At 42.9% G+C, this 27,412-nt stretch overlaps 2 protein-coding genes across 3 annotated transcripts; one reads left to right on the forward strand and one right to left on the reverse strand.

The window, feature by feature from the left end:
* Nucleotides 1-366: 366 nt before the first annotated feature.
* On the reverse strand, nt 367-15,920 carry crb2a (crumbs cell polarity complex component 2a; the record flags this gene model as incomplete). Its single annotated transcript, XM_084486704.1, has 12 exons — nt 14,614-15,920; nt 9,137-9,829; nt 7,641-7,836; nt 6,324-6,463; nt 5,537-5,911; nt 4,156-5,121; nt 3,448-4,022; nt 2,902-3,067; nt 1,696-2,569; nt 1,176-1,292; nt 920-1,046; nt 367-588 (listed from the first exon to the last, which is right to left on the reverse strand). Exons 1-12 carry the CDS (start codon nt 14,678-14,680, stop codon nt 367-369), a joined length of 4,518 nt encoding a protein of 1,505 aa, XP_084342830.1. The 5' UTR covers nt 14,681-15,920.
* On the forward strand, nt 2,460-26,962 carry fbxw2 (F-box and WD repeat domain containing 2). Of its 2 annotated transcripts, XM_084486703.1 has the most exons (9): nt 2,460-2,594; nt 2,982-3,079; nt 18,766-19,051; nt 20,721-20,943; nt 22,216-22,410; nt 23,005-23,138; nt 23,593-23,679; nt 24,702-24,871; nt 25,099-26,962. In XM_084486703.1, exons 3-9 carry the CDS (start codon nt 18,785-18,787, stop codon nt 25,385-25,387), a joined length of 1,365 nt encoding a protein of 454 aa, XP_084342829.1. In that variant the 5' UTR covers nt 2,460-2,594; nt 2,982-3,079; nt 18,766-18,784; the 3' UTR covers nt 25,388-26,962. The 2 variants fall into 2 exon arrangements, with proteins under 2 accessions (XP_084342829.1, XP_084342828.1); XM_084486702.1 differs by lacking the exons at nt 2,460-2,594; nt 2,982-3,079 and adding an exon at nt 17,055-17,357.
* The last annotated feature ends 450 nt before the right edge of the window (nt 26,963-27,412 follow it).

The following is a 27,412-nucleotide window of genomic DNA, read 5'->3' on the forward strand; positions in this document are numbered from 1 at the left end:
TGTTTGAAAAGATTGCATTCATTTATATATTATATTCTGTTTCCAAAACATTCAAAAAAAATTTGAGATATACAATCTAAAATATGCAATACAGTTAACTGTACAACAATACAGTGTGAACATTCATGATGAGGAACTGAAGAGCGTAAGTACTCCTGATATCTTGAGGGAATAAAACGGCAGCAAAAAAGCAACACTTGTCCAAAAGCTGTCCCTCTCCAGGAGGGGGCAGTATTTCACCTTTCTTTCTCTTCCTTATTTGTCATTCAACAAGCTCACAGATAGGCAAACCGCTATAAAGTCCAGTGTGTTTTTCAACCAATGACGGCAGTGCGTCTGGTCAGCTGATCAGCAAGACTCGCTTGGTCAGATCAAGCGTTCCTCTGGAGGAACTTTGAGCATGCTGTCCATCTCCAGGCGGGCCCCAGCCACCTCCTGTGTGCTGGGACTGTAAGCACCCTCGGACTGACGTTTCTTCCTGGCCGTGAGCACCATGAAGGTCAGGCCGACTAACAGTATCAACACGCAGAGGCACACCAGTGGGATGGCCACTATTAACCAGGGAACACGGTCCTTTTGGGCTTGTTTCTGGAAGGGCAAGCAAAGACACAGAAAAAGTAGAAACCGTTACTCATTATGTATGCTTCAATATTTTCAACGGCATTTGGAAGAAAACTTTGAATTGTATCATAGAGGATTATATTGTACAATACTGTAAAATAGCAGATTGATACAGATTCATCAATTCTATAGAAGAACTGGACATAGTTGTACTACAGGTTAACTGTGTGTATGTATATGGGACATTTGGTCTTGCAATATCTAGGATGTAATGTAGGAATTATCTATAGATATTGAGTTGCTTATGGAATTAAAGTAATATTAACCGGTCATTTAATGAAATGGTCAAAAGACTTACGCTTGTATCACAGATTGGGCCCGATAATCCGGGTGGACACAAACAGAGGAACCGGTTGAGACGATCCAAACAGGTGCCCCCGTTTCGACACGGGTTTGATTCACACTCATCCACCTCACTCTCACACCTTACCATAAAAACAGATGATGACAAGATGGAGATGAGTCAACAAGTCTCAATGAACACCAAGCAACATCAACAATGAATCATTCCATGAAGAGAATAAAACACTAGAAGAAGTGTCAGATCTATCTACCTGACTCCTGCATATCCCGGTGTACAGGTGCAGTTGGCGCCCCACAGTCCATCGTTGCAGGAACCCTGGTTCGAACACTGAAGATCTTTACCACACTGTGCTGGAGGATAGTCCCACCTGAAACAAAGCATTGTAATGTGAAGAAGATGGATCGCTTCTGCCTTGCACTGTATGCTGTGACAGAAACTGACCGGTTGATAGAGGGACAGTAACATGCAATAGTCAGTTAAAAAATGGCAATGTTGCCAGTTCTCACAGTAATAAGTATTGAGTGAGTGAGTATTCAGTATTGTGTTGGAAAGGAGGGTTAGCTAGTATCTGATAAAATTGTATGCCAGCATACAGTTCACATTATAAATACTATCATCTGACACACTGTTGCTGGGATACTGGCAGGTTAGCAACATATTACATATATATTTTTGATAATATGTTAACAAATTCAAAAGTGAAATAACTTTACAAAGTTATTTCAAAGTAGGCCTACCCTTATTTGATAAAAACAAAAGACAGCACTTACTGACAGCGTGGTCCAGCATAGCTTTTTGGGCATAAACAGGTGAACGTATTGGGACCGTCTTTACAAGTGCCTCCATGTTCACAAGGATGATTGTCACACTCGTTTAGATCTTCATCGCAACGCTCGCCAGCGTATCCGGAGTGGCACTTACACTCAAACCCGGACAAATAGTCTTTGCAGCTTCCATGGCCACACGGTCCAGAGGCACAGTCATCAATATCTAAATGGCAATGTTCTCCCGTCCAGCCGGCTTCGCAATCGCAGCCAAACGCGTTAAAAAGGTCATTGCACTTCGCTCCGTTGTGACACGGGTTGGAAGCACAAACGGGTGCGCTCCTGCAACCTACGGAGATCTTTTTATCCCCGACCGGGTGGAACTGGGCGGCCTGCGGGGCCTTGGGGTCGTCGACAAAGGGAAGGTACACCCCGCCGACCCGCACCGCTCCGAAGCAACCCGTGAATCTCTCGCCGATGGACACCACCGCCTCCCGGTCGCCGAGAAACCGAACGCTCCCGCTGCGATGGGGCGCGCTGCTGGCGTCCGTGATCCCGTCCACGGTGATGATCCAGGGAGAGGGCTTGTCCTTCTCTTGTCCGGCCATGGCCACGGTCACGCGATGCCAGCTGCCGTCGGCCACCCGGCGGATCCCGCTGAAGGCCAGCGTCTCGACACTGTTGCCGCTGTGGATCTCCACGTGGAGGAAGGAGTCCAGCAGGCCCACCGTCAGCAGGTCGGATCCACGGGCGGCCCGCAGGAGCACGGTGTTCTGTGACCGTGTCCGCAGCTCCATGTAGATGGTGGTCACGGGCTTGGACAGGGTACCTCTGGCGCTGTACCGGACGGGGCTGTTCTCAAAGGTGGCGTTGTAGACACCTGAAACATCGGTGTTGGTGATGAGGTTTGATCAGATTATAGTTTGTCCGTTGTCTTTGGAAATGTTCAGCACACATTACTTTTCACACCCAACATTGTCATGATTTTATATATTGATTATTTTTCCCTTAAACTTTCCCAAACAATGTAAAGATTTCTTTCTTCTGAATTTCCCATCTGGGATTAATATAGTACATTTTATGACGATGAAAAAACAAATTTTCTCAAAAGGTCCTGCTATAAGAGAGCAAATTCTGCCATTGGATTGCCTTTTGTTTTTGTATTGTTCTGTATATAACCACAAATATGTGGAATCCTAAATGTGCTCTTACATTCATATCCATCCAAGAGGTCCACACACTGTCCCCCGTTGACACACGGGTTGCTGACACACCACACTCTTGTCGCGCAGGTCTTCCCCGTGTAGTGCTTTGGACAGGAGCACGTGAAGTCATTGAAGGTGATGGTGCAGCTCCCTTCGTTCTCACATGGCTCCACCTAAAGAAAAAGGTAGGATTTATGAGAAATTATCTACGTCTCTCTACTTTAGTTATATATCACAGCCTTTCTTTCAAATTAGTTATAATTCAGTCGGTTATACATAATAACAATAATATAGGGCGCTGAAAGGTGCTCTTGAGTGTCATCACAGGTGTGTGAAATGCAAAAATTATCAATGGCGGAAAAGTGTAAGGAGGAAGAGAGCATCTCTTCTGCTCTTTACTCCTCTTTCCTGCTCTCTCTATTTACAACTCTAAAGTCTTGACTCCAGCCCCATTAAGGTTTAATCCATTACACAGAATGTCAAAAATATAATTTTGGGTAGACCTAAACGTGCAGTGAGGAGAATTAAAAGGGTTCGTTAAATTATTTCCTACCTTGCAAGCATCATCACTGACACATCCGGTCTCAACGTGTTCAGCATCACGTGCCAAACCCAGACTCCCTTCCTCTGAGTCGCTCCACGCTTCCAAGACCAGATGCACCGTGTCCAGACGCACGTCCTGCAGGCAGCCTTTGAAAGCCCCCCCCCAGGCCTCTGAGCTCCAGTGTTGGGCGAGGCCTCCGACGTAGGCCACATCACCACTGTTCACCTCCACCTCCGGGATCTCCCCTATCCCGTAGCGGAGGCCTGCGTGCTCAAAGATCACCTTCCTCTGCTGGACTTCCACCTGTAGAAACTGCTTCTCACCGTTGGCTACGAAGATGGGCGCTGTTAGCGGTGTGCTGCTAGGCAGGGAGCTAACGAAGACCCTGCCCATGCCCAGGTACACAGAGAAGTAGACCTGACCCTCGCCGTCTCCGGTGGGTCTCCGCAGCTGAAAGAGTAGTCCGTCGGGCTTCAAGGACCTGATAAAGAAGGAGACGCTGAAGTTCCCCTGGTGGCTGCTTCTGACGTCGTAGGCACTGTAGCTCACTGTGTCCTCGTGGCTGTACGTCCACGACTGGAACTCTGTTGGAGCAGAGTTTACATGGTTATTCATTGAATTGTGTTATTGTTTACTATCAGTAATAATAATGGAGGTCTCGAGAATGCTATGTGGACTACATGTATTCTGAAGAAACCTTTTGAGGTAAGTGCTTACCCTCAGAGCAGCTCTGGCTTCGGTAGGGCCGGTGACAGTCACATCTATGTTTGGTCCACAGGTCCACACATTGTCCGTGTCCCGAGCAAGGATCGGACTCGCACCACTCAGTCTTGCTACAGCCAAGCTCATGGCTTTGGTCCTCTGGAAGATCTTGAGGCAGGATTGGCTTTGAGTCTATCTCCAGGTCTTCCATACATCCTAGGAAACCCTCGCCGCTCGCCGTCTGCTCAAGAAGGTTGTCGGGTGCGCCACCCACATAAACGTGAGTGAAGGATACAGGATTTAACTGGAGCCCGTTTTGATCGCCGTCTACAATTGTGCATCCTTGCGGGTCGCAGTCTGAGCCTTTCAACACCAAACCGAGACTGTCATGGGTCACAAACGCATGTGCGTCCCACCAATCCCCGTCGCTCACCGAGCCCGGGTAACGGACGTCCAGTTCGGATCCCTCAAAGAGGGCCTTTGCGTGAAGGCCGCCACTCACGATCTCCAGCGACAGAAAAGTGGCAGTGTCGCCTCTGTAAAACAGAAGCATGTTTGGCAGCGTGGTCCGAAAGCGTAGCCGCACCCCGCTGTAGCCCGCGAGGAGGTGAGGCTGCTCCCCCGCTTCCCTTCGCCTGCGGTCCTCATGAGGGTCGACTTGGATGTGGACGAATCCTGGAGCCGAGAAGGAGAAGGTGGTCTGGGTGGAGCAGCGGTCGTCAAAGAAGCCGTGCTGGCACAGGCAGGTGTGGCCGTGCTCCTCGTGGTGCAGCCAGGGCAGGCAGGTGGCCCCATTCAGGCAGTCGTGGTCCACACAGCCGTAGAGCTTGATGTGGCAGCGCTCTCCTCCCCAGGGGAGTTTGCCGGCGGGCTCGGTGTCGGGACAGTGGCAGATGTAGGAGGCCAGGCCGTCTTCGCACCAGCCGCCGTTGAGGCAGGGCTGGCTCTCACACTCGTCTATGTTGATCTCACAGAGGACACCTGGGAATATGGCGCATATGCATATTGTTAAAGGCGTTCACAAGGAATATGATCACTACAAAGTGACGACAATCAATCTGCAATTGAATTTCTTGCTTTATGAAGAAGATAATTGTAGAGAAAAAAACGGGTGATTTGAAACATTACCAAAATGTTATAATTTGTCCAATGATTATCAGAGAAATTTTTCAATCTATCTCTATTTTTCTATATTGCTGGCAACAAAATATCTTGCAACATTGCAATCCTAATGTGATAAGGTAGTAGGGATTTAGTTCTCACAGTGTTTAATAAAAGCACTGAATTAGTTTGTCAACTGAGTAGCTGCTGCTGCTCAGTAGACTGTACACTGGAGCTGAGAACTAGCACGGTCTTATTGTCTTCTGGCATTATTGATATGAATAAGGGGACTTACCTCCAAATCCAGCTGCACAGTTACAGGCGTAACCATTGACCTGATCTTCACAGATTCCGCCATTATGGCAGGGCTCTGACTCACACTCGTCAATATCGACAGAGCAGTTCTCTCCTGGAAGATACAAAAAAAAGTAAACCCAAATTATAAAAATGATAACACAAAAAATAATAATGGTAGCATGGTCTCTTTGCGTCTGCTGACCTGCGAAGCCCGGTTTGCACTGACAGATGTACCCTGCAGCATCTGCATGGTCCAGCTCCCAGCCCAGCTCCCAGTGGGTTGGGTCTGACCTCTGGAAGCACTCTCCTGCGTTCAGGCATGGCTGCACGGCACACTCATCTATGTCAATCTCACAGTGTGGCCCTTCATAACCTGTGGGGGATGACATTTAAAAACAACATCTTTTGAAATCATTTTGAAAGGACTTTCCATATCGAAAATGACAATTGGCGTAAAATTCCAAAACAAAATGAAATGTGAATTTTCATTTTGTATTTGATTTATAAATGCTGCATTATTTTCTAAATCCCTCAGCTGTAGGTTTGTCTATAATAATGGTCACTTTAATGCATTATTCTATTTAAATTTACATTTGAATGAATGAATGAATGAATGTTGAACAAAACAGCAGTTCTTAACCTTATTGAGTGCAACTCATCATTTTTTGTATCATCATAATAATAAAAAAAATTATATATATACATATACACTTTAGGGTCTACCTTTTAATTGCCTTTCCCGTGCAACCCCCAGGTTAAGAGCCACTGAAAAAAACATTTCCTACCTGGCCAGCAGAGGCACTGGTACTCTCTGATCCCCTCCAGGCAGGTCGCGCCATGCTGACACGGGTCAGAGGCACACTCCAGAATGTCCTCCTCACAGTGGTCCCCTGTGAATCCCGTCTCCGTGCAGTCACACTCGTAGCTGCAGGTCACATGATCAAGGGTTTTAGATAATGCTATCGGAGGTGGGAATGCAAACTAACTTTCAAATGAACTTTTTTTTCTAATAATAACAGATTTGATTAGATCAGTTTTGTTGCTGAACATTGAAATCAAAGACAAACCGGAGTATCCGTTGATTTTAATTTGTTGAAACAAATATATTTTAAATATAAAATAGAGAGATTAATAAATATCAGTAGGCTAAAATCACAAAGTGTGTATAGTGGTAATTATATAATTTCATAAGTTCACCAAATGTATCAGTTTATCAAATGTTCAAAGCAAGCTACTCAGTTTAGCCTCTGAATTTGCCATTATGGCATTTAATTGATTAATCAAAAAATGATTTAAAGTTGCATTATGTAAGCTGAAGCCCCTACCAGTTAGTAGGCGGCATAAATATCGTAATAGTAATAAATATAAGTTGCAGCCCTGACATTGTGACATTGACAGTGTGCATTAATATACTTTTACATACTATGGTCAGCAGTGTTGGGGTAGTTACTCCAAAAAAGTAATTAGTTACTTATTTACTTTAATTTAATTTAGTTACTTATTTACTTTAATTTAATTTACTTTTGTAAATTGTAATGAGATTACTTTACTCTACTTACGTTACTGTATTCTCAAAGTAACTTCACTACTTATTACTTTACTTTCAAAAAAACGTATCAAAATAAAGGTCACTTTATCCCCTACAATTAAAACAGAAATGCGGGGGGGGGGGGGGTTTGACGGGTTGGTGGGTTGGCGGAGTTGTTGATGTGGGGGGTGGGGGTGACAACCGCAATTTAGTGCACACACACAGGCAGCACGCATGCACGCAACACTTCAACAGATCAGAACTTTACAGACAAATGGCTTGGGTAACGCAGGAACGCACGTTCATTTAATCTAGTAAAGTAGTGTAGTTACTGATATTTTTTGTGTAATGCGTACTTCGCTACCCAAAAAAGTAATATTGTTATACACGTATATACGTGTATAACGATATTATACGTACTTTGTAACTCGTTACCCCCAACACTGACAGTCAGTCATTCTTGAAACCAGGGAGAATTCAGGTCTTTTCAAAAGGAAAACCATGGTCTCTGTATGTCTATGTAGAAGATCATACATACAATATAACGTCAGAATTCTATAACATTTCACCATACCTGTTGACACGGTCTTGACAGATCGCTTCATTTTGGCAAGGCCCGCTCGTGCACTCATCGACATCCACTTCACAGTCTGTGCCGTCAAAACCAGGACGGCATTCACAGGAGTACATGGCAACGAGATCCTGGCACGTGGCTTCATTCTGGCAGGGGTTGGACTCGCACTCATCAATCTCCATTTCACAGTTCACTCCTAAGGAGGTCAGAGAAATATTGCACTTTAGACCACAGAGCTAATCCACAGCATTGGATCTGAAAAGTGGATGTGACAGGGTTAAAGGTTCTTGAGTGTCATTTGTTAGAAATGGCCTAGCCATCATCAATCATTTACATTTACATTACATTTAGGGCATTTAGCAGACGCTTTTATCCAAAGCAACTTTTATCCAAAAAGTCAACCATGCAAGGCGACAGCCAGCTCGTCAGGAGCAGTTAGGGTTAGGTGTCTTGCTCAGGGACACCTCGCCACTCAGCTAGGAGGAGCCGGGGATTGAACTAGCAACTGCTCTACCTCCTGAGCTAAGCCGACCCCACAATCAGCTATTTGTGAGTGAGATGCACTGTGAGAATGACTTTGCCTCCATCTGTATATGATTTTAGACTGCTTCCAGCTAATTTCTGACCAATAAGGGCATCTCTTCCCTGATTGGTTCAGGAAATCCATCTTGTCTATCATACATTGGTGCGTTAAATGCAAAACTTCTCAATGGTGGATATTCTTTTAAAATTATTTTGTTTTATAATCTTTTTCTCTTGTGCGCTTTGCTGCTCACTCTGTACAACTATTGAATCTTACCTACAGTATAACCCCTTTAACTCTCTGCAAACCTCTGATGGTGACCAAAACATTAAGCAGTCCAATGTGAGGTTCTTCGCTTCAGATTTGCTGACAAAGGAAAGCCACAGAAGGGCTTATCTCACTCCCCTCCCCACTAGCCCCCTTCAACACATATCAGCTCAGCACTCTTAACACAGACCAGGCTTGTTGACAGACCACTAAGAAAAGCTGGGATGGGGATGTCTTTTCTCAATGGCTTTATCTGACAGGGGAGGTAGAGATACCCATGTGTTGGTGGCCTTGACCTATCATTTTCTTTCATGTTTTCGAGAAAAACTTTACTTGTTAAATTGTGTTCTAGTTGTCTCTAAAAACAAATTTTCACCCCACTCACTAATACGTTTATGTTTGATTTCTATGCACTTCACACACAATCCCTTTTGGTAGCTACTCTCAATTTTTGTTGTACCCTTTGATTGTCCTCAGCCTCACTTTGGATTAAAGATTCTGCTCAATACCTAAATGTAAATATAATTTTAAGAGAAACACAGAAATTATGTATGAAAAAAAAAAAGTATGATCTCTAAATCGTGTAAGGCAGTGAGTGATCAGGCACTCACTACTCATTGTAGTGATTTATCAGTTAGAGTGTGTCTAACTCCATGAAGCCTGTTTGATTCCTTGTGTGTGTTTTTTAACTAGTGAATGAACTTGCCCGTGAAGCCTTCAAGACATTCACACTCGTAGTGGTCCTTCTCGTTGATGCAGGTGGCGTTGTTCTCACAGGGACGCGATGCACACTCGTTGATGTCAAACTCGCAGTTGTAGCCCTGGAAACCGGGTACGCAGAAGCAGTGGAACTCGGCCACCCCGTCCATACAGATAGCCCCGTTCTGACACGGGTGGGACGCGCACTCGTCCACGTCCTCTTCGCAGTACCGCCCCTCGTACCCCACCGCACACTCACACCTGAAGCCCTCGGGGAGCAGTATGCAGGTGCCGTCGTTCTGGCAGGGCGTGTCCACGCAGTCTGTGACGTGCGTTTTGCAGTCAACGCCGCCGTACCCGGGCGGACACCTGCAAAAGTAGCTGTTGAGTTGATCCACGCAGACAGACCGCGGTGCGGTACACGGATTGCTCTCGCATTCGTTTATGTCCTCGGTGCAGTTGTCGCCGGTCAGTCCGTCGGGGCACACGCAGTGGTACTGCGCCGTGCCCGGTACGCTGGTGCAGTCATCGCAGGGGGTGAAAAGGCAAGCGTCGTAGAGCTCGTCACAGTGCTTGCCCATGTAGCGGACCCCGTCCTTGGGGCAGAGGCAGACGTAGTCGTCCATGTTGTCCACGCAGGTGGCAGCGTTACGGCAGGGTGCAGACAAGCACTTGTCTGAGGTGGCATTGCAGAATAGTCCTAAAACACACAGACAGGAAGGGAATCAGCTTGATGTTGATCATTATTATCGTTGTTAAAGCCATGATTTAAAACTTTTATTTGGGATTTATCATCTTTAAACAGAGTTGCACTTGAGGGACATGGCAACTCTACATATTCATATTCGGACCAAGTACAACTTAGAGCTGTCAGACTGTCAGAGCTGGTCAATGTGGCCCGGGAAAGGGAAGTCTGGGCCCCCCTGCTTCAGCTGCTGCCCCCGCGACCAGACCCCAGATAAGCGGATGACGACGATGAGGGACAACTTGCAAAGTAACCGACAACAGTACAATGACAACAATTAAGTAATTTGCTGTTTTTGTTTTGTTTGTCACTGCCTACTGCACTATTATGTAGTACAACAAGGCAATGCTTTTTAAATTAACCTTTCATTGTTGTTGCTATATACTTACTATATGTAGCTACAATGATCTATTTAGATATTCTGTGGATAATATTAAGATGTGGCTAAATATCAAACGCATGATTAGCGTGGATTATTTAGTTGAATGAACATTTGAGGGGTCAAGCCGGTTGGTGCGGCCATTGTTCCTGCATTCACTTTCTGCTGTCCCCGCCCTGCCATAGGCCCTGTGTGAAAGTAGTCCACATTCCTGCTATGGGTCAATCTGTGGCCCCCCCTCTCCGGATATACCACTGACTATCCCCAATCCTCCAGCACCAAATCCCTACCAACACTTTCCTTCACGCCCAGTTTTTCCCCATTGTCATTGAAGTGGAACATATTAACACGAGTTGACTGAGCAAGCGAAAGAAAGGACAATTTTTCAGGACGATGGTGCAAGGCAGGCTCTGCCACTCTCCCACTTAGTTACACTCACGATGCTACTGTGCCAGTGCAGACGGTTACTCTGGCTGCACTGTCACACAATCTCCAATCCTTTAAGTGTTTTTTGTGTTTTCAGGACTCACCCTAACCCTAACCCCTATGGTATTGCGATATAATAATGCTTATTACTAACTGTTCAGTATTACCACAGGTAGGTTGACTTGACCTCAAAATACGTCTGCCATTATTTACATTTCTCTCTATGGCTTGCTTTTGCTTTTGCCATTATTCAAACATTTAAGTTAATTGACTTATTGAAATGTTTTTGAGCCACTGCATAACAAAAAGACCTCTTTATCTTCAGAAACCCATTTCTAAACCTATATTGTCTTGTGAAAGTTGATCCTAGATCCTAGATTCTATTGATGAAGCCAGTTTATAATGTACTTGTTTCTTTCATCATGAATGACAACTCCATGACTTGAATGAATGACTTCATGAATGACAACTCCAAAGTGTCTCTACTTCACATTCCTTCTGGAGTCCTTGCAGCCAGCTGCAGCTCAGCAGGTACACTGCGGTCCTTGTCCACGGTTGTCGGTTTGAGTCCTAGAGCTCCTCCTAAGTACTGTTGAGGTATCCTTGAGTAAGACACTTATTACTCCCTTTACTGTTCCCGTGGTGGGCTGGCATTCATATACTGTGAGCCATTCACCATTGTTAGAATGTGTATGAGCGAATGAGAGGCACTATTTGCACTGTTTGAGTGACTAACAAAGTACCATATAAAATGCGTTCCCGTCAGCATATATTTGAATAAGACGTACAGCCAGCCGTGCGTAATTTTAACAAGAATCATATTTACTGCACCTAAATATATGACCTGAACAAGAGCACATCAAGCAGAATGATTGCTGAAAACAGACATACAGATCAAACCCTAATGGAAACCTAAGCCCATCCTGACAACATCCAAAACGATACATAATACTGTATTGAGGCAGTATAAGTGAGAGTGTTAAAGTTGCAACATTACTATAGAAGGCCATGGAAACCTTCCAATTATTCCCCCTGCTGTCCTAACCAGGCTACCAGTCAACCCCAAGCACTGCAGCCTTGCTCACTACCTTGTGGGACAGTTAATCACCTGCGCAACAGGTATGGATGTCCCAAATTAGGCCCTCGAGTAGGCGTTCACACCCAAGCGGTCTAACCCCTCGCGCCTTTTTCCTGCCACTGACCCTCACCTTGTTTGCTCTCCCTGATAACTTAACTCATCTGACGGTGTCTTGACAGCGTTGTAGTGCCTCCAGGTGGGTAAGAGCTTGGGCTTAACTAATCTACTTTTCTTTGTGCTTCCTGGCAGCCGGTCTTAGGGGAAAGGCCCGTTGTGGGGGCGGCTTTGTGACGCTGCCGTGCCACCGGCCCCCGTTCACACACCAGAAGGTACATGTCGTATCCAATTCTGTTTCGAGAGTCACCTCCTCAGCCCTCAGCCCTGAGCCGGGGCAGACAGTCCACTGTACTGGAAGGTGACAGATTACAGAGCGGTGGCATCGTGAGGTTAATTCACCTGTGGACCGTCTCGTTCTCACGACCGGAGGCTATTGACCAGCTCTCTAGGAGCCACCTCTCTTGAGAGAAGGAAGAGACCGTGTTCCTTGTTCATTTATCGAAATGTGGGTGATGAACATCTCATCAATTGCAAATTATATATTATACATATTATACATATTATACATATTCTATAAACATTGCACTTTTGTTACCAAAGGTTCCCTTTCAGTTTGCATATATTCCATGCATGCATGATATTGGATGCATGCATCTTGTCTGTTTGGACAGTTCTAGGAGGACACTTAGGATTCAGAATATTTTCTCCATAAAAATCACTTATCTTCTTAAATCTGTTTGTTTTGGTTTCCATTTTTTTGGTATTATTTCTCTTTATTTGTATATTGTTCTCTAATTTGAGTCCCATTCCATTGACTTGGTAAACCTTGAGAACCTCCAGCAGGTGTGACAGAATCGGTGAGCCTCTCCTTTACTTAATCTCTCCAAGATCTCTTTGGGCCAATCCCCTTGCTTCTCTAAGCTTCTAGTGTCCATACCACAGATTACAGCTTTCGGCTTGACTTGCTAGCAATTCTTTGGGCTTTCTCCTCCATAGATGGGGTGAAACTTTTATTTGACTTGATTTATTTTACTCTTAATTGATCAAAGAAGCCCACAGTTTATTATCCTTAGTGTGTCAAATTGTATGTCTCTTTTCATCATGCTACAGGGTTTGTTTTGCTGTTTGAGCTATATGTTTTTATCAGCATCACAAGGTGTCACCAAAATACACTAACAACAAGAGCATCATGGAGTAGAACTGTGCAGTAACCATAAATCAAAAGCCCATACAATGCTCGATTTTAAGGAGCATTAAGTAAATGATAAAACAGCTCTTATTATCTCTAGAAAACAATCCAGTGCCAAGTGGGAGTGCATATTGCTAATATAGTTGTCACATTGTTTCTCTGTAATCATATTATTAGTCAGTGATTCTCAGTTTCTCATGTTGCTAACACGCATTTTCCTGAACACAAACAGTTTTTTTCCTTGTTAATGACTCATGTATATTGACAGTACGTCCCGGACACTTTGATATCATTGTGACTGTTGCTCAGCTAAACAGATGTGTCTTGGCCTACGCGCAGGCCATTCAAGAGTATATCAGGATAGATAGCAAACTCTGCCCCCACACAGTTCTGGTGCAGTCATGCAGCCTTTATCTATGCTTACAACTTGACAATTGTTGTATATAAACATAGCTAACATAGGCATAAAAGACATAAAACACAGTACATTCCAGCCAAAGACATGGACACACACACACACACACACACACACACACACACACACACACACACACACACACACACACACACACACACACACACACACACACACACACACACACACACACACACACACACACACAGACACACACACAAAATGAACTCTTTGCCATCATGCTGTTTGTCTCAGTTATAATATATAATCTTCTTAAACCAAAATAGGTGGTGGCCAGTCAAAAGATAAAGTCATTATAAAGTGTTAATAGTAACGTCTCATTAAGGTGCCTGAGCTCTTATATACATATACTGTATATGTACAGTATATACAGTACATATTCTTATGCAGCATCATCTTCGTTAAAGTTAATTTGTAGACCTACGTTGACTTTAAATGGTTAGTGCACCATGAAACATCAAAAATCTCAGCAGGAGAGGTCTGGTTTCTGTTGTTTGTGAGAGAGAAAAGAAAAGGGATTGTAATCCTCAAAACAAAATGCAAGGGTTCACAATTACCTTGTGAACATTATGTCATTGTATTTACCAAATAATAATGAATGAGATCTTTTTTTAGAATGTTTCAAGACTTGTTCATTCTTGTTCATGCTCTTTGTTCATTCAAAACCAGGCCTTAATGAAGGCGTCTGTTGGGTATAGCTGTGGGGATCTCAGCCATGGCTGACCTGTGCATGCATGCATACATGATTTGATGCAGACCTCTGATCCCTAACTATTCAACTGTGTACCCTTTTTATGTGAAGCAGTGTATGACAACTGTAATGGAAAATACTTAAAAATATATATATATTAATCATAATGTCAAATATTTTGATGCCTTTTTTTTTTACCACTTGTTGCGTGACAGCGTAAGTCTAGGGAGATCTCAGCTCTGCACTCTTGAAATCGTGATTACGAAGACAGTTTGTGTTCTCGTTAACATAATTAAACACACACGCAAGTGACATCTTTGCAACGCACCTTGCCTCCTGACAGAACAGGGATTACCAAGGTGTACAGGTTTGTATACCCCCCCCCCCCCCACACACACACACACGTACCATTCAGAACAGGCCTATTGAATTCAATGGAATAATTCAAATATAAGTGACACTTTTTACAGATTTGTAACTCACCCCATTTAAACATCATCATGGTCAGGAACAGAGTCTTCAGATTCAGAGGAACTCTCCTAAACTCCATAGCAAGGCAAGTCACCCTGGTCTTCACAGAACCACTAAATTAAAGGAAAACAATTCTAAAAACTTGGCATCTTTACATGGGACTGGACTCCATGGGTTGGGCTGCTTTTCCCGTCTTGTTCTGCTCTTGACATACTACAGTCGGCACCGCACTAATGAGTGCACCGTTGGCTGACACCGAGTGACGGCCTGGACTAGAGTGGGAGAGTGTAATCAGCCATGAGGAAGGACGAGCAGAAGGAAAACACCGCATGGATCAGCAGGTCCCAATCATACCCGTTTTTTTAAATAAAAAAAAGACAGACTTTGAAATCACCAGAAGAGAGAATAACATGCCTTGTTTGATGTAAGACACTTTAAATGTTTTGTTATCTTGTCGGTTGTTTAATGTTCACATTACAATGGTGTATTCTAACGATGTGATTACAAATTGATGACCTGAGGAACAATTTCACATTTAAGTATTGTTTGTCACTTTTATTTTAATAAGAATATATTTTGTGTTGTATGTGTGTTGTGAAGGGGTATGAAGAGTGTAGAAATGGTAGAAAGGAGAAAAGAGAAAAGATAGGTGGGACAGTGTGCTCCAGTCCACTGGGATCCTCACCAGGTTTTACCAGTGCCTCATTTGTGTCTTCAGCAGCTTTTGTGACAAACAGGGCTTAGACCTTAGCTGTCCATCATTTGTGTCCCTCCTCCTCCTCCCCCCCAACTCCCCTCAGCTCCACCTCCCCTCCCAACACAGCTGTGAGTGACAGACGGTGGTTTAACGGACAGCTTTCTTCCTGTCCACGGTGTGTCCCATAATAGGCCCTGAATAAAGACATTTTGTCAGGTTGCTATGTGACAAGGTTAGAGGGAGAGGACACACACATTCAGTTGTAGTATTTGTGTTTGTCTGAGTCACTTTTTGTGTCTCCATGAACGGACCAACAGGCCAACTGCGTTCAGGAAGAAGTCAACAGTTATTGGAGGCGACAGACTGCAGAGATAAACCTCAATCCATGTGTTCTTCCTGTATATAAAAGAACAGTGGATACAGGTGGAGAGGTGGAGATGACATATCACTACGATATGTCCTCCCATGCCTTTAGCCATGCTGGTGTAAGTGGAATACTTCTAGATCTTTTTTAACCTCAAATATTGAATGCTTGCTTATTTTCTAGTCCATGGCAACAATGATGAAGGGCTGTACAGTAACTGGACTATAGCTAGATTGTTATTGTTAATTGTTAATGTGAGTGTACTCTCCAATGTGAAGTCATGATAAATAACCTGCACCATTAACTAACTAGGTCTGCATTGGCCTACTTATTAAACAAATAATTTGGGGATTTACTCTGCACGTTTTATTTGTGGACGGCATGTCATTATGTGACAATGGGAAATGTTCTGAAACAAAATGATTCATGCTCTGGAACACACGGACTACTGCACTGTCCTTGGTTAGTTTTGCGATGTTCACATACAGATAGGATTTTAGAAATGCTGATATGACAGTCATAGTTGTATCTCAGAAAATGAACCGTACATGTTTAATTTCCAAATATTTTACATCCATTATAAAATCTTTGTAGATCTTTCTTAAATATATAGAGCTAAGCAGAACAAAGTTTTTACCAAAAAATGTACACAGATGTCAATACATATAGGAATATATTTAGGCATATACTATATATATATATATATATATATATATATAATGATTTTCATAACATAGGCCTAATTAACTGTAATAGTAATTTTGGGATTTGGACCACATTCATTTGGATCACATTTAAAGTCCACAGAAACTTTGATGTTTATTTAGTTTTTACTTTGAAAACTAAATACATAATTTGACCTCCATAAGACACATACTGGTGAATATTTATATATTCCTCATATAAATATTAACCATGAATAAAAACAAGAAAATTACACTGTATTAAGTTACATATTAATATATATTAATTATAGGCCTATATATAATTTATACAATTGTATATTGCTACATTTCATACTTGTACTTTCTATTTATTATTTTTCAACTAATGCTTAGTAATTTTAATAATTGCAGAAATAGAATTGCCCCTCGTTGAATAAATGTAGGCTAATTGAGAAGTGATTGATTTCACATTCGGTATGAAGGCAAAAATCTTACAAAAAACAAATCCCACATATATTAAGAAATGAACACATGTATTAAAAAATCGATATGAAACGCTTTCGGTTTTTTTAGAAGCGAATTCATATGATGGCGCTATTATTATTGGCTCAGATTGTACACGGTTGAAGTGCGCTTCTTCACTCCCGGTTGGCCCGTTGGACAAAGGGGCGGGGCGCGAGCGGCAGCCGAGGCAATCGGCTGTCAGGCCTCAGTGGGGGAACAAAAGTCCCTCCGGCGAGATGCATTGCTGTCCAATAATTCTTGGGATTCATTCTGTTTATAGCTTGTTTAGCTAGCCTCTCTGCTTCAAACACCTCCAATGGATATTAAGAGAACCCGTTTTACAGCCTAATTGATGTATTTTGTGCTTAAAAACTAAGCGAAATCACTCTCTTCATAGTGGTTTGTTGCGTAGTTGGGTTGTTCTTTCAACTTGCTTGCTGACAGGCTGGCTAATAGCTAACGATAGCTAGCTATGTGACCCAAGCCAGCACAGAGTGATGTAAGGAAACTCTACAGTGGCTCTCTGGTTTGTACATGTTTGCTTTATCAACTTGTGTTTTCGTCAGTGTATTTTCCATATGATTACCGTAATAGTTGGCTTGTGTGTTTCGCTAGCTAACTTTGCTCACCTACTGTAGTTAGCTTATGTTAGCTATCGAAGTTGATAATTAGCCAATTTGCTAACGCTAGGCTTTGCACCTTAGCAGCCAGTGATGCATCGTTTTTTGAGTATATTGTATATAAATATGTGTATTCTTTTTAATTAATCTGATCTCATCTCAGCTGTCATCGACACTTGTCCCTTGCTATCATATTTAAATGTTTTGCTAGGCCTCAAGATGTTGCTGTCATTAATCAGCATTATCATCTACATTAACTTGGAACCCGACGCATATACAATCATGGTCATAATTTCAACCCCACGCAAAAATACTATCCTGGCCAGAAATGGGCGTGACTGCCTGCGTTCGTAGATCTAGTTGCACTAAATTGCTGCTGTCAGTATTTACATGAATGAATATAAATGTCTCCTCTTAATCTGAAACACCTTTTTAGCTTTTGCACTTCATTACAACTGGGTGTTTTATTTCCTTTTAGTTTATTGGCTAGTCTCCTAACCTGCCATAACATGCAATAACATTTCGAATAATGACATTTCAATCAATGTTTTTTTAACACAGCTGTAGGCTGAGACATCCACTGTTGGATTACATTTCTTTCTTTTGGACTTGTGTTTGTAATGTGACATGGATTGCAAGCAAGTGTAACATTGCAGGTGAACCAAATTGGGCCCTCAACATTGACTTGTCTCCTTTGTTGAGGACTATTCCTATCCCAGTTACATTGAGATAAACAGCTGTTGCGATATCTTTAATCAACCAGTCAACCAACACATTTTTCAATTGCATTTAGATGATATTGTAAGATTATAGATCAATTATCATTATACTGAAATGACCATGTTCAGAAGGGTTAAGTGGAAGAAAACGTAAGCATTATAAAGCTGTAACACAAGATTCTGGCTGCAATTGCAAGATATCTTGCAGCAATGCTGTGTTATCAAAACATTACTATGATGCAATGCACAATGTTAGGATATGGATTCCCATTGGTAAGCGAACCCCCATGTGTATATATCAAACTGTGGAACCCAGACCTGATAGTTCATGCTCTTTCATATCTCTTTCTTACTTCAAGGACTCAATGTTAGAAGTTAGCAGCAAGAGCCAATTCGTACCCCTAGACTATAATAAGTTTATAACAACAATTAGTGGGATGACGATTCCAATACTACTTCCAATGTGCACATCATGAAAGTTTATTTTGTATGTGCTTAAAAACCAAAGGCCACTTGCTGTCAATCTGTTTTCTAACCACACACAACAGACAGTATGAGCCTAACATTTGGACCGGGTTTTATCTTAACATTGCAGCCATCGCTCCCATGTGCCCATGGAGAAGGCAGCCTTTGAGGCGTGGCTGGAGTCAGTCTCTGCCTCCTTCCTTACACTCAACGACCCGCAGCGCAACCAGTCGCTGGACCAGCTCATCTCCTTGAGTGGCGCCGTGCAGCTGCGCCACCTGTCCAATGGACTGGAGACGCTGCTGAAGAGGGACTTCCTGCGCCTCCTGCCGTTGGAGCTCACCTTCTACCTGCTGCACTGGCTGGATCCCCAGACCCTCCTCACCTGTTGCCGGGTGTGCAAGCAGTGGAATAAGGTAATGATGAACAGTCACTTATTATTATTATTATTATTATTATTATTATTATTATTACAATGCATATGTTCATGACTGGTGCAAAATGTTACGGTGCAATGCTGCAGCACAATGTTTTCTACTGCCGTGTTTCCCCATAGCTTGGGTCCACCAGGGTGACAGCCCACGACTAGCCGGTCAGAAACCTTCCTTAATTTCCTCAGAACCTTTTCACTGGTGTGCATCAGGTTGCTGGTTTATACCACTCCGTCGATGCATCTGGGAAGATCTTCACTGGACTCAGGGTTAGACGTGTACCTGCCCGATTTGTCGGTTGCTTATCATATAGATAAGAAGTCTTCCCACAGCTCGGCTACGCGCTGCTTTGTCCACGTGTACGAAACATGCAAATGAAACTGTAGAGAAGAACCGTGTGATGTCATGGACCTTTTGTGGTCCTGCTGAGGGGGGAAGAATAAACGAGGCTTAAGAGGACGTGGGGCCATTAACAAGAACACTAAACTAAAGTCTGTGGTCTAGCCTGGTGACAGCCAATTAAGATAACTGTAGTGAGAAAAAACATTTGAGCAGAAAACAAGATTGGGAGTAAAAGAATCGTAGCATAACTGCGTTCACACCAAACGTTGCGGGGCGACACGTTTCAATATAAAGTCAATGTAGAGACGCGTATCGAAATTTGTCGCGGCACAAACCTGCGGCAAGATTTGATTGACGGTGCGTCATTTTTCCACGTGAACGGCGAGCGCGTTCACGTGGATTTGCAGCGCGACAAGTTTCACTGAAGTTGAAATATTTGAACTTTGCCGCGGCATTCGCGTGAGACAGCCAATCAGCGTTCACTCCCTGTGGGTAACGTGGGTGAAGTAATGTAAAACAGCCAATCACCGTTCAACCGGCTGGGCCAAACGTTCCCTGCACTCCACAGTGAACCGCAGCTTGGAGGAGAAAGTGATTGTTGCCGTTTGCGACTCCCGGAGCTCTATATATAATATTATATGATATTATATATATAATATATAAATATCTATATAATATAATATATACGATATATATATATATATATATATAATATAACGGCACAAAGCGGTGTGCGCCTCTGGATTATATTATTAACCCATAAATGACGGGCATGCCGACGTCTCTCCCTCTTCCACAACAGGTAAAGACATGCAATGGTGGTTATCTCGGCCATGGTTGATGAGAATGAATTGGCATAAAGCACCGTTGGCGGGCAAAAGATGTTGTGTGACAAAATTTGCCCAGAGACAAAGTTCACCTGACATAACTGCACACATAACTGCACAGCGACAGATTTTGATTTGTCGCGCAGCAAAACTTCTGTGACAGCGCAACCAGTCGAAAAATGTGTATTGGTGTGAACGCACAGTAAGCGCCATGGATTCGTATTAAAGAGAGAGGGATGCTGTCAGTAGTTTGTGCTCGGTTTGAATGGAAAAGTCAGACAAGGCCGCAGATGAAAACACTGATTGCCGCTAATGGACCAGTTGTACCAGTAAACCTAGTAGCAAGCTTCCTCTTTCATTATCTTGACTTGCCACATGTGTGCCAGAAGACAGAGAGCTTTAATTGTGTTTAGCATCAATTTCAAGCGGTCTCTACATTTGGCTTGTGGACTGTTTTGTAAAGGGTCTCTTCATTTCCCTTTTAGGTGATCAACTCCTGCACGGAGGTATGGCAGGGTGTGTGTCGGGAACTTGGCTGGCAGATTGATGAGTCAATTCAGGAGGCCACGCACTGGAAGGGCGTCTACCTGAAGGCCAAGCTGCGGATGACACAGCTGAGTGACCAGGAGGCCTTCGAGACGTCCTCGCTCATAGGCCACAGCGCCCGGGTCTACGCCCTCTACTACAAAGACGGCCTGCTGTGCACAGGTATGTGGGCAGGCCTTCCCTGGAGCATGTTCTGGATCCCTCATTTCCCAGCTAAGATTAATAGCGTACATTAAGGCCTGTCAGGGTGGATAGTAAGAATCTTTATGATCGTATGGTCTTGTGTCTCGAGTCCATGAGCTGCACAGTCGACATTTTGTAATGAATATGTCACACAAATTAAATTAAATGTCACACATTGGGCTTACATGCATTTGCATGTATTTTTCTTTGAGCTTGATCTTGCTTTTTTGCATCCGTACAAGAGCAGGACAAAATAACAAATGCTGTCAATGCAGTGTCCGTTGAAGGCTGCAGTGTCCGTTGAAGGCTGCAGTGTCCAAGAAAAATGGTTTGGTTTTCAAATGGATTCCAAGAGATGGCTTGGCAAGGGCAAGCCATCCACGTGTCCATGTAGTCTGAGGTGTTGATGTTACTGCCGCAGACCAACAATATAAATCATGTCAAGTTTAATATTGCTCAAGTTATAAGGCTATAAGGTAGAACTGTATGGGCAAGTGCAGAGGACACAACACCCCGAAGGACTGGTTCATATATGTAGAAGTTGTGCGTTTAGAGTTGTTGAGATAATTAATGCACACTGTACATATCATGTGATGGTGTGTGTCCATAGAAGATCAGCCAACACACACACACCTCAGATAAACCAACACATGTTTACAGACACGCATCATTGAAATGAGAACAAGCCAAGAGCCATGTGGTCATAGTATTGATAAGAAGACTGGATGGAATGTGACCTGTGTCTGTATTCGGACCTATGCCCTCTCAGCAATTCCGAATACTAGTAATCCTTTATTGTACAGCCTCTGCAACAAACTTATTACGTATTACGATTATGCTTGTTTCTGTTAATACTATTTTGACTTCGATTTTCGTTGTATAATGGATATCGCCTTATGCAATTTATAATTCAGACTGGGCAACATAATATTAACGCCCAATTTTACAAAGAACAATTTTATTTTATTTTATTTTATCATTGGTCAGATCCCTGGTTGGGCCAAAGCGATTATTATTTGTTTGCCAAGGCCAACCATACGTGACGTGTTGGACAAGTCTACACCGCAGATTATGTGTTGTGTGGGAAATTCTTAATAGGATTTGAGTGAACGTGAGAGGTGGTCTTAAAATGATCACACCACAAATCTGTGCGTACTGGTGGTTTTTGCATGAGGCCCATTGTTTACAGAGGGAGTTGGAGTCATTTTCTCAAAATAAAATCTGAGTTAAGTAATGAAACCATTTTTTCAGGTTCTGATGACCTCTCTGCCAAATTGTGGGACGTCCGCACTGGGCAGTGCATCTATGGGATCCAGACCCACACCTGTGCCACTGTTAAATTCGACGAGCAGAAGCTGGTGACAGGATCCTTTGACAACACCATTGCATGCTGGGAGTGGAGCACAGGGGCTAAAATTCTGCAGTTTCGTGGCCACACTGGTGCAGGTTGGTACAACATGTAATCTATTTGCAAAGATATATATAAAAATATTTCAAGAAAATGGATTTAGTATAGGAACTGATACATTTTGCAATTTGCCTTGTTACCATGCCATATTTTCCATCAACACTACAAATGTATTTTCAAGTCTTTATACGGGTATATTTTTATAATCTAATAAATGCTGAGTGTAATATGCTCTTATGTGTCAATATAGAGGTTGGATTATTTAGGAGGTTGCACATTGATTTCTGGCTCTGCGGACAGAAAATCTCTGGCTGGTGAATATCCCTGGCTGGTGAGGCAAGACTCCTTCTGCGTCATACGTTAAACGTTTCTCTGTCCTCCAGCTTTGGGAGGGTGCCGTTGGTTATTTCTATTCTGGCTCAGAGTGTATTGCTTTGGCTCCAGGATTTAGGATTGCATGCCTTGATCACTCCATGCTCATTTCAGTGAGAAAGATCCTACGGTTCTGCTGCAAATAGCTAACCAAGACCACATCTGGTTAGAATTGCACATGTAGACTCTTATTTGTATTTAAATCAACTTTCATGTGTTATAGTTCTGATCCGTAACCCTTGATCTCCTCACCGCTCTAGTGTTCAGTGTGGACTACAATGACGACCTGGACATCCTGGTGAGCGGCTCAGCAGACTTCTCCGTGAAGATCTGGTCCATGTCGGCGGGTGCCTGCCTCAACACGCTCAATGGCCACACCGAATGGGTCACCAAAGTAGGTCTAGGAACCCCCCGATTGAACCCTCAAGACCCATGCATACGTAACGCCTCGGTATGCCTGGTTTTAATTTCCCCTTGTATGGTAAATAGACTGCATTTATATAGCGCTTTTTTGTAACCATTAGCCACCGAAAGCGCTTTGCAATATTGCCTAACATTCACCCATTCATACACACATTAAAACATTACCACACCGACGGCATGCAAGGCGACAGCCAGCTCGTTGGGAGCAGTTAGGGTTAGGTGCCTTGTTCAGGGACACATGGACACTCTACGCTAGGAGGAGCCGGGCATTGAACTAGCAATCTTGCGGTTACCAGCCAACCCGCTCTACCTCCTTGATCAGTCGGTCGAATGAATAAATCTAAGGATTGTAATGAGAGCCAATCAACAGTGCTGTGGGGAAAAGGCATGCTTCAATGTGACAGTGTGTTTCCTCTGTGCATCAGGTTATACTGCAGAAGAGTGAGGTGGAGTCTATGATGCACAGTCCCGGGGACTACATCCTGCTCAGCGCTGATAAGTATGAAATTAAGGTGATGTCTCTCTTTTGTCTCTCAGCCCCTGGCCCCTAGCCACAAAAGCCCTTTCTGCCTTACATTGTGATTTGTTTACATCTTTATGTTGTGGTGGTATAATCTTTTTAGGTAGCTTTAGATCCCACACAGACTGATTGCCACCATAACGGGTGCACTAGCAGGAATATAAAGACAACCAGCACTGAGACATGCTTGTCATGTCCTGTCAGTCCCTTCAGTCAGTACGTTAACAAACGTGCAGCAGTCATTTATAAAGATGCAAACTTGTTCAGTGAGGTTTCGATTACTGTGTTGCGATTTTTTCATTGTTGCTACCAACAGCGCTCTTCTTCAAATAGAGGATCAATCCAAGCTTTCTTTTATATGAAAGTACATTAAAAAATATATATATATAATTTAAACATCCATTTTGTTCAACTATTTTGAAACACTGAATTTATAGCACTTCCTTTTGTGATTACTACCTTTTGTGACACGTACACACTAAAAGCAAATTGTAAATTTGTTAGTGCCATTGGAAAGTCCTGTACTCGTACAGTTGGACCCTTTTGGGTTCATTATAACAGGACCTTGGAGAGAGATTTAGGACCTGATGGAGATTAAGGCAAGACTCAAGGCTCCGTTATTGTTCCACGTTGACTGCGTGGTTAACGCAATGACCACGCAGACGCTTTAATGCAGGCATGAATCTGTTTTGGTTCTGCGTCAGGTTTTAGTGAGTGACCAATCACAGCCCTCGACGCAAGGTGACAATTTTTGGGAGGCGCACATCAGGCCCTTGCGGTGGACGCAAGGAGGGTCTGCAAGGACGTAATGGGTCCATAAACCGCCTTGCGTTGTGTCAAGGTGGAACCGTTATCAGCCCTTCAGACTTGATGATCCATGGCCCCTTTCTATCTGCATTTTCGGTCACAGGGAGTCAAAACTATTACCAGTTTAAACTCGCCTGGTTGTGCCAAGCCCTTTCTCATACACCATCGTGAAGCCAGCTCTGCCCCCCCCCCCCCCCCCCCCCCCAGGTGTGGCCGCTAGGGAGGGAGATCAATTGCAAGTGCTTGAAGACGCTGACGGTGTCGGAGGACCGCAGCGTCACCCTCCAGCCGCGGCTACAGTTCGACGGACGCTACATTGTGTGTAGCTCCGACCTCGGTGTCTACCAGTGGGATTTCTCCAGTTTTGAAATTATCAGGTACCTTTTTTTTTTTTTTTTTTTTTTTCTTTTTGTTTTCTTGTCCGACATGTTTTAAAGGTGACATATTATACTATTAGGTGTGAGTGTGATCAGCCGTTAGAAGCTGACACCTGGTGGTACAATATGTCACCTTGAACACATAATTTCATAAGTTAAGGTTGAAAAAAACGAACATTTGTTTTTCATTGGTCTCATTTGTTTACGTCCCATATTGTCATTGCCAGGGTGATCAAGATGCCGGACCCAGCTAACCTCTCCTTGCTCAGTTTTGGGGAGGTGTTCTCCCTCCTTTTTGACAACCACTTTCTTTACGTGATGGACCTGAGGACAGAGGCCATATCAGGCCGGTGGCCTCTGCCGGCCTACAGGAAGTCAAAACGAGGCTCCAGCTTTCTGGCTGGCGTGACTTCCTGGCTCAATGGACTAGACGGGGACAATGACTCTGGACTTGTGTTCGCCACAAGCATGCCCGACCATAGCATTCATTTAGTTCTGTGGAAGGAGAACGGATGAAGACGACCTGGATCTACACAGACACCTATACGGCTAGGTAACAAACTGCTTTTACAACGTCTTTATTTCATTATTTTCTTTTTGAACATATGAAAATCCTCAAGTCAAGTTAGATGTATGGATGTAAGGACCAAAGTGTAAATGTTTTGTTTTTTTTTACATCAAAATCAACACATCGTCTCTCTAATGAGTAGACATTAAAAGCTATTTGAAATTGACTAACTGAGGTACTTTTACAGAGTCCTTCAATGAACTTAAATGTCTCTTTAGTCAGTTAATGTTTAACAATGACATGAGTTGCTAAAATGTTGTCGAACTTTAAAAGATGTAAAAAGAGATGAAAAAATATATGGTTCTGTCAAAAAGCTCCTTGCTCAAATTATTGTTGGAAAATGGGGAAAAACGTTTTTAGTAAAAAAAACTTTGTTTTAGTAATTACAATGAATGTGCCGACGTCTTTGATTTCAGTTGATGACAAAGGTAATAGTTAAAAAAAAAAAAAAATGCTCTGCAGAATATGAATGCATTGAGTCCAGAGTATAATAACAGATTTCATCGGGGAGCTTGACGGCCAAAAAATTTACCTAAGCTTAATTCTGAGAAATCTGCCTTAAACAATGCAACTAGCAAAGCCGATCTCCTTTGACTCTGACTGCTTTAGGACGTTAGCTTCACAAAACCGCCTCTGACAAAATCGGTCATTAAAAGTGGCAGACATTACTTTTTGTACATTGCTGTCGGGTAATGTAAATCCACTGACGCCATTTACCTTTCCTACAGGATGTTTGTTCTTAAAGTCAGCTTGAGAAATGTAGTGACGTGCCTTTTCACTAGATTTGATGTTTCAAAACAAACTTTTGATTAATCTGGCACATTGCAATAACATGATGGATGTGGGGCCTAAAAAGCTCTAACCATAATAAAACAAAATACATTTTCTACGTATCATTTATATTTACATGACTTGTCCAGTGAATTTGATTTTAGGTATCTTTATCAGTTAAAGTGGCTGCAGAAGAACAAGTTAAGCATTCAATCATTGTTATTTAATTACATATTTTCTTACTTTGGTTAAATAATATAGTACACACAGTATAAAACATATTGGAGAAAAAAGGATTGGCCCACTTGACTTGGTTTTTAATTAATCTAGCATGAGCGATCTTCAAGGGAGCAGCATCCTACCAGACAACTCGTTACATCTGGATCTTCAGGGTTTGATGAGCCTGCTGCCCACTTTCAAACCAGATCTGGTTCCAGTGTTTGGAATGTGTTGCCTGCCTGCTCCTACTTTGGCACTGTTTTGGCAATCACAACAGAGTTTATTTCTGTAAAATGAGTATAAAATAAACCACAAAAAAAGGAACTGTTATTAGCTTTTTTTGTTTTGGCTTTCTTTGAGCTTCAGCCAATGATGCATACATTTAAAAAGACCAATGCGTATTGTGACCTGAAGGAAAAGATAAATCAAAGAATTTAATTCATAGCATTTGAATGCAGAAGACCAAGAGGAACTGCGGTCATTTTCTCAACTTTTTCATGGCACATGTGTATTAAAATGGCTGGTGAACAGCAGTGTAGTGGTGTGTGTATATTCTTTTGCAATTAATTGAATTTCCTTTTCATCAAAAATGATGTAGCAATATACCTACCAGACTCGCAACTGACACAATGTTTGAAATTGTGAATATATTAAGTATTCTTATCCTTACTCAATTATGAGTTAATTCACAACTTCTGGGATTTTCTCCATAATAAAATGCAATACAGTATAAGTAATGCAATGGTGTGCTACTGGTCAGAACAAATGGTAATGCTCACTTCCCTGCCAATCAGATCGGTTAAAATAATCTGTTAAACGGGGCTAGACTATCCTATAGGATAACCCCTTTTCTTACAGCCAATATCCTCTTCTGTAGTTGGCTCAGTTGAGCTCTTCTTTTGCAGGGTCGAACCCCCTACAACCTACCCTAAGCAGAATGTACTTTAATGCTAAATGAAGTGATCTGAAGAAAAAGTTGTTCC

The sequence above is a fragment of the Micromesistius poutassou genome (genome assembly GCF_964030765.1).
Source record: "Micromesistius poutassou genome assembly, chromosome: 22".
Lineage (NCBI taxonomy): Eukaryota > Metazoa > Chordata > Actinopteri > Gadiformes > Gadidae > Micromesistius > Micromesistius poutassou.

Bases quoted from the DNA above. Each gene is read 5' to 3' on its own strand.
- fbxw2 (XM_084486703.1), top strand. From the start codon at position 18,785: ATGGAGAAGGCAGCCTTTGAGGCGTGGCTGGAGTCAGTCTCTGCCTCC. The intron at 19,052-20,720 runs GTAATGATGAAC...TTTCCCTTTTAG, and splicing joins TGTGCAAGCAGTGGAATAAG to GTGATCAACTCCTGCACGGA. The intron at 20,944-22,215 runs GTATGTGGGCAG...CCATTTTTTCAG, and splicing joins AGACGGCCTGCTGTGCACAG to GTTCTGATGACCTCTCTGCC.